At 38.4% G+C, this 13,320-nt stretch overlaps 1 protein-coding gene across 2 annotated transcripts; it reads left to right on the top strand.

The window, feature by feature from the left end:
- The first annotated feature begins 3,858 nt into the window (after positions 1-3,858).
- On the top strand, positions 3,859-12,276 carry Tac1 (tachykinin precursor 1). 2 transcript variants are annotated; one of them, XM_013361349.4, is made up of 7 exons: positions 3,859-4,322; positions 4,751-4,882; positions 5,874-5,970; positions 6,439-6,483; positions 7,046-7,069; positions 8,407-8,460; positions 11,706-12,276. In XM_013361349.4, the coding sequence occupies exons 2-7, from the start codon at positions 4,760-4,762 to the stop codon at positions 11,753-11,755; spliced, it is 393 nt and encodes a 130-aa protein (XP_013216803.1). In that variant the 5' UTR covers positions 3,859-4,322; positions 4,751-4,759; the 3' UTR covers positions 11,756-12,276. The 2 variants fall into 2 exon arrangements, with proteins under 2 accessions (XP_013216803.1, XP_005331845.1); XM_005331788.4 differs by lacking the exon at positions 6,439-6,483 and having other exon boundaries at positions 3,891-4,322.
- Positions 12,277-13,320: the final 1,044 nt, after the last annotated feature.

The following is a 13,320-nucleotide window of genomic DNA, read 5'->3' as shown; positions in this document are numbered from 1 at the left end:
TTAAACCATAACACCATAACACTATCAAATCTTATTAAAGGCATATAAAAAGTCCCAGGAGTCAATTTGAAGGGTTTCCTGCTGGCCAAGAATGTCATAACTGGAGGACCAATTGGAAGACTATCTACCATGGATTAAAATGTTTCAAATGTGTCTAAATCTATGAGGTCATCATAGTCCAAATTCAAAAAGAAATAGGTCTTACTTGAATGTGATAATTTGGCACCTCATTTTTTCAAATTGGAAGAAGCACATAATTAAGCATTTATCCCATCTACCCTGTATTAATTATCTTGGAAAAATTAAATAGTTGTTGACAAAAAAGTTTCTCTTTATAAGAAAGAAATAGGCCAGCTGATAAATGATAAAATGAGAATAGTACTATTTTGAAACTACTGATGAAGGATTTAGAAAGTGATTATCAATAGCTGTTGACATCTCAAAAGGAGAAAAAAACACGTACCAGGTGCATACTAGCAGAACTGTGGAACACATGTAAAGTAGCCCTGCCTAAAAAAATAAAATAAAAACCAAATCGAGTTTCTTGATTTCCTATTAATTGATAGTTGTATCTTTACAACTATCAATTAATAGGAAATAGGACACAGGAAAAAAGCTTAAAAGCAATTCACAGACTTGTTTTGTCAACAACTATAATACAGGGAAGGGAAGAGAAGAAAGAAGTATTGGTTGGAGAGACATAAGAGACATGCAATGAACTGAATGTTCAAGTCTCTAATAAACTTCATTTGTTGACATTCTAACCCAAGGCATCGGTATCAGGAAATGAGGGCCTTTGAAAGGTAATTAGGTCATGAGGGTGCAGCCCTTGAGAATGGCATTAGTGGTGTTTAGCTTTTTGAGTTCTTTATATACCCTAGAGATTAGTGCTCCATCTGATGTGTGAGGGGTACAAATTTGCTCCTAAGATGTAGGCGCTCTGTTCACCTCACAGATTGTTTCTTTTGCAGAGAAGAAACTATTTAGTTTGAGTCCATCCCATTTATTGATTCTTGGTTTTAATTCTTGCATTATAGGAGTCTTATTAAGGAAGTTGAGGCCTAATCCCACATGATGAAGATTACTACTACTACTACTACTACTACTACTACTACTACTTTTTCTTCTATTACATGGAGAGTCTCTAGTTTAATTCCTAGGTCCTTGATCCACTTTGAGTTGAGGATTTGCAGTTTTCCCAGCACCATTTGTTGAAGAGGCTATCTGGCCAATGACATGAACAGACACTTCTCAGAAGAGGATATACAATCAATCAACAAATATATGAAAAAATGATCATCATCTCTAGCAATTAGAGAAATGCAAATCAAAACTACTCTAAGATACCATCTCACTCCAGTCAGAATGGCAGCTATTATGAAGACAAACAATAATAAGTGTTGTTGAGGAGGTGGGGAAAAAGACATACTCATACACTGCTGGTGGGACTGCAAATTGGTGCAGCCAATGTGGAAAGCAGTATGAAGATTCCTTGGAAAACTTGGAATGGAACCACCATTTGATCCTGCTATCCCTCTCCTCAGTCTATACCCAAAGGACTTAAAAACAGCCTACTATAGGGACACAGCCACATCAATGTTTATAGCAGCACAATTCACAATAGCTAAACTGTGGAACCAACCTAAATGCCCTTTAGTAGATGAATGGATTAAAAAAATGTGGCTTATATACACAATGAAATATTACTCAGCAATAAAAGAGAATAAAATAATGGCATTTGTAAATAGATGCAATTGGAGAAGATAATGCTAAGTGAAGTTAGCCAATCCCCTCTCCCCCCCCCCAAAAAAAAAAACAGTGAATGGTTTCTCTGATATAAGGTGACTGACTCATAGTGGGGTAGGGAGAGGGAGCATGGGAGGAATTGACAAACTCTAGATAGGGCAGAGGGGTGGGAGGGGAAGGAAGGGGACAGGGGGTTGGCAATGATGGAGGAATGTGATAGACATCATTATCCAAAGTATGTATATATAAAGACATGAATTGGTGTGAACATATTCTATGTACAGAGATATGAAAAATAGTGTTCTATATGAGTAATAAGAATTGTGATGCATTTCGCTGCCATGTATTTAAAAAAATATAAGAAATTTTAAAAAATGGAATTAGTAGGGCTAGGGTTGTGGCTCAGTGGTAGAGCACTCGCCTAGCACCCACGAGGCACTGGATTCTATCCTCAGCACCACATGAAAATGAAATAAAGATATTGTATCCACCTACAATTCAAAATAAATATTTTTTAAAAAAGAATGGAATTAGTGTCCTCAAAAAAGAAATTCCATAGAGGTCTTTTGCCCTTTTTATGCCATTAGAAGATACAAAAAGGAGACAAGATGACAGCCTGTAACCTAGAAAAGAGCCCTCACCAGAACCAGGCAGTGCTAATACCTTCATCTCAGACTGCCAGACTTCAGAACTATGACTGGGGGGCGGGGGTGGGGGGGTGTCTTCTGTTGTTTATAAGAAACCCAGCTCAAGGAATTTCATTATTACTGTCTGGTCTGATAGAGATAAGACATGTGTTGTATGAACTTCATTATAATTCTGATTTCAACCAGTAAATTATATGAGGTAGGGAGAACTTATGAGTTACATGAGAACATTTGAATGTTGATGGATATTTAATGGCAAAATGAATTATGTTATTTTAAATGGAATGTTAACGTGGTTATGTTTTTACTAGGAAAAAAATCCTTACCTTTTAGATAGACTGGCTGAAACATTTACAGTTGCAAATGATGAAATGTCTAGAATTTGCTTAAAATATTCTGGTGGGGGGATTAGGAAAAGTTGTAGATAAAAACTTGAAATTGTTTTAACTGAATTAGCTTTTCTATTTTTGTGCATGTTTATAATATTCCCTATACAGTGTTTTGAAAACAAAATTAAAATGCTCATATTGTGAGTTTACATTTAAACAAATGAGACACGTGGGAATTTATAACTTCAAGGTTAAGAAAGAACAAATATTAGAGGGGAAAATGTTATTGGTTTAATTGAGTTGCAAAAATCTATTCCTTTTACACACTACATAATATAATTAATTGAAAAAATAATACTAAGAACAACTCAAAACAAGATGTGACAGCATTTAGTTCCTTTAGAGGTGAAAGAAATGTAATTTGTGCGACAGATGTTATTTTTTTTGACAGATGTTATTTGTCAAATAATTTTATTTGCTAGTGACCACGCAGCTGGCATTGTCACTATACTTTCAGATACAGAGAACTCTATGGCTGATCTGTAAGCTCTTTAGTGACACGGTATATGCATCCTCACACTGTCTTGCTGGTTTGGGGTTTTCAGCAAGAACAGTTTGGACATTTACTCCCCTCCACCCCACCGGACCCCTGCTCCTGGGTGTGGTAAAGAATGGGACTTTTTGAAACAAAAGATATCCTAGGATGGCATTGATGCAAGAGTAATCTCTACAAGCAGTGCCATGTTTCAATTCCCCTATCTCCCAAGGGTAAAATAAACCTGTTTCCATCCTCCGGAAATCCTTTTGTAATGCTGAAGAAATGACAGTATTCTGGTTGATTTAGGAGAGGAACGTTGCAGTCATAGGAAGATGCTATAGCTCAGAAACACTAAAAACTCTAGGAAGGCAGATATAGGAGAGAGAGAGAGAGAGAGAGAGAGAGAGAGAGAGAGAGAGAGAGAGAGAGAGAGAGAGAGAGAGAGAGAGAGAGAGAGAGAGAGAATATCCACATCCCAACCGAGGTTTTTCTTACATAGCCTGATTTCCTAAGACAGAATTTCAATGCCTGAAGTTGTTTGGCCGCCCTCAAAAGTGCAACTTATCCTGACGTCTCCAGATGGAAAAAGAAAAAAAGTTGTGGAAGTCCGAGGAATGAGTCACTTTGCTCAATTTTGATGAGTAATCTCAGGTGTCCCTGAGCCCTGTTCGGAAGGATAGGGGAGGGGGCGTCAGATTTGCCGATGGAAGAAGACAGACTGCTCTGGATTGGATGGCGAGACCTGGACTTTCCTAAAATTGCGTCATTTAGAACCCAATTGGGTCCAGATGTTATGGGAACCGACGGGTTACTGTCTCGGAAACTCTCAATCACGCAAGCGAAAGGAGAGGGGGCGGCTAATTAAATATTGAGCTGAAAGTCGCGTGGGGAGAGTGTCACGTGTGTCTCGAAGCTCATCACGCCTGAGATAAATACCGCGAAGCACCGAGCCGGCAAAAGAGCGCGATCGGACCTCCTCCTCCACCGCAGCTGCAACCGAGAGGGCTGAGCGCTCGCCTTGCGCTCAGACGCCACAGGATCCCTGCGGGTCGGTCCGCCGCAGTAAGTACCCGCGTACCGCCAGCTGTGGCTGCCGGGCTTTCCCCCATTGCGCATCTGTCCAAGGGGGCCACACGCGACCTTCCGGTGCGCAGCTGCTTCTGGGGACTGTGGGGAGACTTGTTTCTCAAGTGCCAACGCCCCTCTTTGTCTTCCACCTGCAGAGCCTCCGGACTCGAGGGTATGGGTTAGTGGGTTAGGTCTGGGAGCTAAGACTAGGGGACAAGGGGATTTGAGAATCCTTGGGGAATGGTTCTCTTTCCTAAAGAGTCCAGGCGAGAGATGTACCTCTTATGCTTTTTATCTTGGTTAAACTGGACCCGAGTTCCGTTGTGGGGCCAAATATTCTGCCGCTCTAACTCTAGAGGTTTATATACGTGTTTTTTTTTTTCCTTCCCTCTCTTTGGTGTCTTCTCCCGCACTCTTCCCAGAAATCCAACATGAAAATCCTCGTGGCCTTGGCAGTCTTTTTTCTCGTCTCCACTCAACTGTTTGCGGAAGAAATCGGTGCCAACGATGACCTAAATTATTGGTCCGACTGGTCCGACAGTGATCAGATCAAGGTGAGACTCGATCCCGGCACGGCCCGCGCTGCTTTTCCTGGGTCGGAGCCGTTACCGTTCCCCTAGGATAGCACCCGAGTTAGCCTGGCGGGCACCGAGTCCGCGACCAGAGACAGTAGAAGCGCGCGGAGGGGTGTAAAGCGGCGCCACCCCCAGGTTCTCCTCGGGATTTTGCACCCAAGATCTAAGTTTCCTACACAGTCGGGTCCAGGAACTCCCTGGAGAGCCTTCCCGATGAGCCCCTGTCCTCCCAAGCCTGGAAACCTCACAAGATTTCATTCCCTAGTAACAGAGATTTCAGGGGCTTCCGTCCAGCTGCGCTGCCGGAGCGTTTTTGGAAATGTCAGCGGGCAGAAGCGATGACTAGGGCGAGCTTCGGGGAACTTAGAAGGGCCAAGGTGGGTGGGAAGCTAACCTCCTGCCTGGATCCTTACTTTGAGGATCTGAGAAAGTAGCCACAAGTTTCCCTTTAGATGGCTCGCAGGTTGGCGCGAGGCTGAGAGCGTTGTGCTAACAGTGTAAGTGGTTGGTGCAGGTCGCTTGAAAGCATTGTCACCCTTCTCCACCCCAACCCCGCCGCCCGCACACCTGTGTACCTTGGGGCAGTGAGGGGTCTCCAAAGCCAGCACCAGTGGCCAGTCGAGGGTGGTAGCGCGGTGGGTGGATGAAGTAAAATTCTTTGGGATGGAAGGAAAGAGCGGAGAGCGCTCTGGGCTGAAAGATGCCGCGGGGCTGCCAACCAGCCAGGTTCGGCTTATGGGAAGGATGCAGCCCGGGGCAGGTGGAGGCAGAGATGTGGAGCCCGGGACAGGCTCCACTTAGTCTCGGCGCGGGGGAGCCCGCCAGCTTCTCTTCTGTGGGCGAAGCTGCCTTCCTGAGAGAGCACATCAGCCCGCAGTCCAGGTTGGTGAGGTATTAGAACTCACGGTGAGAATGGCTGGGGTTACAGGGAGCCTCATTCTAGTTACCTACACGCCGATTTGTCCCCCAGGAAGAGCTGCCGGAGCCCTTTGAGCATCTTCTGCAGAGAATCGCCCGGAGACCCAAACCTCAGCAGTTCTTTGGATTAATGGGCAAACGGGATGCTGGTGAGATAAACAAGGGTCCCTGAGTCTCTCCCTGCAAGCCGCCCTGTTCGCTAGCTTGTTCCTGGAGCAGCCAAGTGTCTCTTGCTTTTTGATAGACCCTTAGTTACACCCTAAGAGAGGTGTAACTCTCAGGATGAGATTCTGGCCCGCACCTAACACATGCACTTGCCCCTAGAAGGGCAAGATCTGTTTCACCCGTTTCATGGAATTCAAGAGACCCAAAGCAGGAACCAACCTTAGCTAAACACACTCTTGACTAAAGATCCCACCAAGAAGGGGAAGGCCAGGGGTCTCCAGGAGAGACTCTGAATGGTTCAAGCGCATGTGGAGACTGACTTCAGAACATTGTCTGGGGTTAGGTTAGATTTGGCTGCCCCTTGCTGCGTGATAGAAATATTCAGTTTCCTTGAGTTCATCCCACCATCCCTGAAACTTGTGAATAGTTAATGTCCATTCGTCTCTTGTCAGATTCCTCAATTGAAAAACAAGTGGCCCTGTTAAAGGCTCTTTATGGTAAACATTCCTATAAATCTTTATTTTACTATTGTGAATGCACATTTAGGAGGAAAGTGAAGAAATATTTTATGGGCTGAAATACAAGATCTTAATTATTTCTGTTTAATTAAGAGATAGATATGCATACCCTCCAAATGCGGGGTGTGCATGCAAGTGTGTGTGTGTGTGTGTGTGTGTGTGAGAGAGAGAGAGAGAGAGAGAGAGACAGAGAGAGAGAGACAGAGAGAGAGAGAGAGACAGAGAGAGAGGGGCTATTCTTAAATGGCATAGATTTATAGTTAATAACAAGCCTCAAGATTCCCATAGATCTGGGTTTGAATTCGTGACCCATGGATGTTACTTAATAGATATTCCTTTTGTTTGTTAAAATATCTAGCTTTATTATTATTAACTTGATTAGCATTCTAGTTCTATTTTGTATTTTTCAGGATAGCACATAAGTGGAAAATTTACATATTTTGAAAATCAATTTATTTTATAATTCTCTCTAAAAGATATTGTGTAACTTCTTTAAAACAAAACTATATATGTTTGCTAATTTTATCTTTCTTTCTCCTAGGACATGGCCAGATCTCTCACAAAAGTAAGCTCTAAATTATTTTGGCATCTATCAAATGCTAATTTTAATTGTATTGAATTCTACTTTATGTAATACAATGTCAGAATGGAGGAAATTCACCCAGAATATGGTTAAATGAATAATTAATTTGACAAACTTTGTTATTTAGACTTATAGTTACTGAAAAGATGCATTATATTAAAAAAGAAAATGTCCTTTAACAATCCTAAATTGTTAGTTTTAGAATTTTAATACTTGGTTTAGAAATCCATCCCACACATTCATTTCCAACCCCTCCTCATGCCCAATTACACAGCAAAAAATCTCAAGCATTTATATCTTCTAATTCATCTTAATGAGATCAACCCCATAACATTATTTTGGGGGATCATGTAGCAGCCAATTAAAGTGGGTGAGTGAATATCTGAGCAGAGAATCCACACTAAACATAAAGATGGATAGAGATGCAATTTTTTGATCCCATAATTGAAAGGGGGAAGCTCTATCAAAGTACAGTGAAACATTTCTTAGGATAGTGAAGAACAGTGGTACTGGAAGATCAATAGGTCCTAGTTTGTAGCTAATAGAACCACAGTTGACAGGAGTCCCAAGTCATATTGCCCACTTAGCATCCTGTCTTGGATTTGATTCCCTGGGTGGCAGAGTAGGCCCTAGTAAGGTAGCAGCCCTATTCTCAACTAATACACTAAAAACCAAGAGAAATTCTCACACTAACATCGAAATCATAACCTTTTCTGAAGACTTTACTTATGCAAATAAATATATTTTGTTCATATTTACTTTCTAAAGATTTGACTTTCAAGGGAAAGTCTATACATAGTGAATATATAATAAAAATAAATGTACTCTACTAACATAGAAACAAATATACTTTCCCAAGGTATTTTTTTTAATTCAACAAAACAGTGACCTTTTAGAAGTTCACAATCGCCAAGGATAAGAATTGACTAATGTTCACTTGCTAAGAGATGTAATGTTCAATAATGTGAAGAAATAAACTTGGATATTTCTCTCTCACACAAATGTAAAATTGACTCCCCCCAAAATCACAACTGGCTCAAATATCAACAATATTACAACTTTGTATAATAGATAAAACATAATATGTATGAAAGGTACTTGCTACCATTTAAAGAATTGAGAACAGTTCTCTTATATTGTTTTAGTGTAATTTATACAACTTACCAGGAATCTTTATTTCTTTAGCCTTGACAAAACTTGAATTAGATGCATATTTTTTATATAGGCATATATTCAAAAGTGTGCTTTTTTGTACTAGTTATAAGAGTTATATCCTCAAAGATATGCACATTAAAATACCCCTAAATGTATTTTTTCAGGGCATAAAACAGATTCCTTTGTTGGACTCATGGGCAAAAGAGCTTTAAATTCTGGTATGTACGAAATCATGATTGACAGTACCTCAAATCTGCTTCTATTGTTTTTATAAGGCATAATTTTCAAAATATTCAAAAGGAATAATAGACTTAAAATGAGTAATGATAGTGAAAAAATTTAGCTGTAGCACCTGAGCCAAGAGTAGATTTATAGCTAATTATATATATATTACTATCCCCATAGTATTGGTTGATTTCTCTCAAACCAGAGTCTGTTCCATTTAATCATTACCCACCCTGAATCTTTGGGCTGGTCTCATGCTCATTCTCTTAGATCTGCTCTCTAAGCTATACTCAACCTTATGAGGCAGGAAGGGTGGGTACAGGGAGGACAAATATAAATAATAATAAAACAAAGAAAAATGTTATTCAAACCACTTGCTCATTATAAAGTTATAGAAGTTCAAATCTCAGTGTCTTGCTGCATGTTGGAAAGGATGAAAGTGCTACGATCCATTTCAATGCCTCCAAAAAGGAACACAGTCAAATTATCCTTGAGTGTTATAACCAGTTCTGGCTGTGGAACCCTTAGAGAGAAGAGATGCCACACTTTTGATAACCCATCTTAAATCTGAACAACTCCCTCGCTTGATATAAAGGCTGCATGTTTTCTTTTTTCTCTTGAGTTTGCATTGTCTGTGTTAATGCTACATACGTATATCTGAAAACCCTTATATCTGAAAACACTATTTTCAAGGTTAAATAACCCCTTTATCATATTCATGGAAACTGATTTTTTTGTCAAGCACCTTCAAGCCTGGTTAGCCCTCAGCTATGGCTCCTTGGAAAAGCTAGTCATATTCTCTTTATTTTACTTTGAATGAAAATAAATTAAAAATAGTACTCATCTAATTACTTAGAAAGTATTCAGCAGCTGTCCTATTCATTTAGAATGTATCTAGTTTCTAAAAAATCTGTAACTAAGTTGTGATGACTTAATTCTTAATTATCTAGATTCATGAAAAAATAATCATCCTAGTATTTTTATTGATTATTCTCTTTCAAAATGTAGACACTACCTTTGTATTTTGTCAGCAGTAGTTCTGAGGCTATTCAATTTTACGTTATAAAATCTTGTTTTAAGTACAGTTACAACTGTACTTCATGAAAAATTTATAATTGTTTTATTTATATATTGTCTTCTAGCTTTAGGAAATGGGATAGAAATTTAAACCACAGAGACATTTATTTGTATCCATACATGCTAGTCCTTACTTCACTGTGATTTTCTTCGTAATTGTATTAGTCATCTACTCTCCATTTCCAGATTTGATATAGCTGTCAGAACATGCTTGACAAATAATATAGATGCTGTGCAGTTTTCGAACAGATTAATTGTACCTAAAGTAATAATTATAGGTAATGATACATAGAACCACTGCCATAAAGCAGAATCATCTTCTAAGTAAATCTTTTTTTCTTCCATCTGTTAAAAAATTTAAAAAGAAAAAAAAATAATCCATTGTCTATCAAGAACCTCTTCATATGGTCATTGGAACAAGGTTATCCTACTCACATTCCACAGCCACCTGATCCTTAGCCTTTCACGGTCACAGATGATCTAGAAACCCTTTCCCAGAGAAACCCACACCAGCTCAGGCACACAAAAGTTGGCATACATCTTCAGAGGGTTTAAGGAGCAGGTAAGAAACTCTGCTTCCATGGAAAAACATATTTACCCCAGCGAAATCATTAATCTGTCTGTAGTTAGTTTAATTAGGATTCATCTCATTTCTTTAATGGAACTGTGGGAATAAAGGTAGCTACCCCAGCTTGCCAGAGACTGAGCTTGCGCTCATCACCTTCTTTCTGATAAAAGCCAGCCAGGCAGACAAAGGAACTTTTCCTTCCTTCACAACTGTCCGTCTTGGGGCTTAGTCTGTCCCACCTCGGAATTGCAGACAACATTGATGCAAAACATTCAGCTTACTATTCACCTCACTTAAGGGTGGGTGGACATTAGAGGTCAGTCTTAGAGTAAATGCTAAATCTGGTGTCTGCACTTATCTTTTCTCTCAATAAACCTTTCTCAGTAAGGAAACTGTAGGGTACCTTCTAGGATTCCTACGGATCTTCCTTCTGCTGTTTCTACTTAAATTAAGTATTTTTATACAGGGCATACTGAATTTCAAAAAGCACAATAGTTTCATTATAATGTAAATCTAAGTGTCTGAAATATTGGCTAAGTTGATGAAAAATATTCTTAGATATAGTATTTCAAGAGTCTGACCCCTACCCATTTGTGGTTATAGATCCCTTTGAAATTGAACATAATAAAATATAATAAAATGCTTGCATTTTTTTTTGTCCAGAGAGTCAAAGTACTTAAATTTCTTACGAGTTTTGTGTTAAGTACCTTTGGAAGCAGTGATTAATATTTCACTGGCCAGTAGGGTGCTAGGAGGTAAGTTAAATTGTGCTGTATTTAGAGGGCTCAATTGACTTACCTACAGAAAATGAGTCTGCCTGTCACCTCAAGAACAGTCCATCATTGGGAGGTATCCACAAGAGAGGAAGAGACCTTCATAGCATCATGTACTTCTAAGACAGAAACTAGCAAACTTTTTCTGAAAAGAACCAGATCGTAAATATTTCAGGCTTTGGGAGCCATGCCAACTTGATAGCATCTATTAGAATCTGCCATATTAAAGTCAAAGCAGCCAAAGATAATATATAAATAAACTGAGTTTCTGTGTTCCAATAAATTTTTATTTACAACAGTAAAAGGTGAGCTAGATTTGCCTCATGGTTAGTATTTTATTGACCTTCGTCCTAGAATAAAAGTCTCATACTTCACTTTGATCCTACTAATATTCCCAGTTACTTTAGGCATGATCCTTTCCATAATTTACTAAGCATGTCTCTATGTCTGCCATGATAATAGAAAAAGCTCCTGAAGATCAATATTGCACTATATCATAGATATATAATATATTATATATCTATGATATAGTGCAATATTGATATATATATATAATATATTATATATCTATTATATAGTGCAATATTGATCTTCAAATCAAATATGTAACATATGACCAAAGAGTCCAAGTGTTCTGTGGTTAGATCACTTAGAATCAGAATAGAGAGTGAGGCAGGATTAGAAGATGTAAAAATAAATTCTTAGCCATGCTTCAGTGGAGGGAAAAAGTTATTACAAATTTATACTAATTTACTGTGTGCATTGAATATTATTTAACTCAATCTTCTTAAAATACACTTTATTTCCCCTCTGTTTTCAGTGGCTTATGAAAGGAATGCAATGCAGAATTATGAAAGAAGACGTAAATAAACTACCTACTGTATTATTTATTCAGCTTCATTCGTGTCAATGGGCAATGAACCGTAAAATAAAATATGCACTATAAGGAATAATTATTTATTTAAAAACAATTGTTGTGATGAGCTGAAAACTCAAAGTGTTTATTTTTCATATTGTGCCAATATGTGTTGCAAACTTGTGTTGTGGTTCTAACATGATGACTCCTTCAGAAGTAGAAATCAGTGGTAATTTCAATGAGATTGTAAAACTCTGTCAATGATACATTCTCCAAGGAAAGAACCCCACTGAACAGACACGTCAGCTCCTGCTGAAATGGACAAAACCCTTGTACAGTCTGTGCTTCCCTGTTTGTTTTCATGGTGAAAATGTACTGAGACTGTGGTATCAAACTGCATTTGTGTCCTTGCAGCATGTTTCATGTTTTGTGACTATAGAGAGATGTTTTAAAATTTTTTAATGTGATCCTAAGGTCTTCATTCATTATATGATGTGTTGTGACAACTACATTTTAAATAAAAGAAAAAAAATAAGGATTTTGTAATATTCTTTCATTAACACTGTCAAATCAGCAACCTCTGTTTTAGTAACTGAAATGTTGTTCTGATTAAAATGCAAGCTCTCTTTCTCACATCCATATAGACACACACATAACCTACACACGTGTCCCCACACATATTTTTTTTGCTAAGTCACTTGACATGAGATGATATGCAGAGAAAACAACTGCATTTTGGAATCCAAAGAGCAACATTTTATTCAATAATAATTATTGTAATAAATAGTATTATATTGAATAACAATGAGTATAATAAATAGTAGCTAACTTATATATTATATGTACTTAATCATTCAATGACAGAAGTATTATAATCATAATTTTACAGATGAGAATATGAAGGTTAAGGAAAAGTTGGGGTCAGAAATTATAACATGAAAAAAGTCAAGATCAGAAAGGAATAATTGAAGGTAAAATAGAGCAAATTTGTATTTGACAATGAAATTGATTTAACAAAATATATTCATTGATATAACAGAATATGATTCAATAATTAAACTGACATATGAGCCAGATGCAGTGGTTCATGCCTGTAATGCCAGCAGTTTGGGAGGCCAAGGCAGTTCAAAGCCAGCCTTGGCAAGTTAATGAGGCCCCATGCAAGTTAGCAACTTAGACCCTATCTCAAAAATAAAAAGGGCTGGGGATGTGGCTCAGTAGCTAGATGCCCCTGTGCTCAATCCCTGGCGCGCGCACACACACACACACACACAAAAAAAAAAAAAACCCAACTGACATTATGTTGTATTTAAAAACATGGAACAACGTAAATAATATGCTATTAGACACAAAATAATATTTGCTTATTAGATGTACATGCACATTTCTGCATGCATGTTGTGACTAAAGGAACAATGCCGTGTACAAGAGCATTCGGAGTCAAACCGTTCAGATTTGAGTTCAGGCTCCATCACTTAATGACCTTGTAGTGATGAATAAGTCCGTTAACTTTCCTTTACCTTATTTTCCTCATCAGTAAAATTAGAATAACCACAGTATCCACTATGTGGAGTTCAGC

This window comes from Ictidomys tridecemlineatus, chromosome 2 (genome assembly GCF_052094955.1).
Source record: "Ictidomys tridecemlineatus isolate mIctTri1 chromosome 2, mIctTri1.hap1, whole genome shotgun sequence".
In the NCBI taxonomy this organism is placed as follows: Eukaryota; Metazoa; Chordata; class Mammalia; order Rodentia; family Sciuridae; genus Ictidomys; species Ictidomys tridecemlineatus.
The sequence above is the reverse complement of the archived record's forward strand: the minus strand, read 5'-3'. Positions and strand labels throughout refer to the sequence as shown.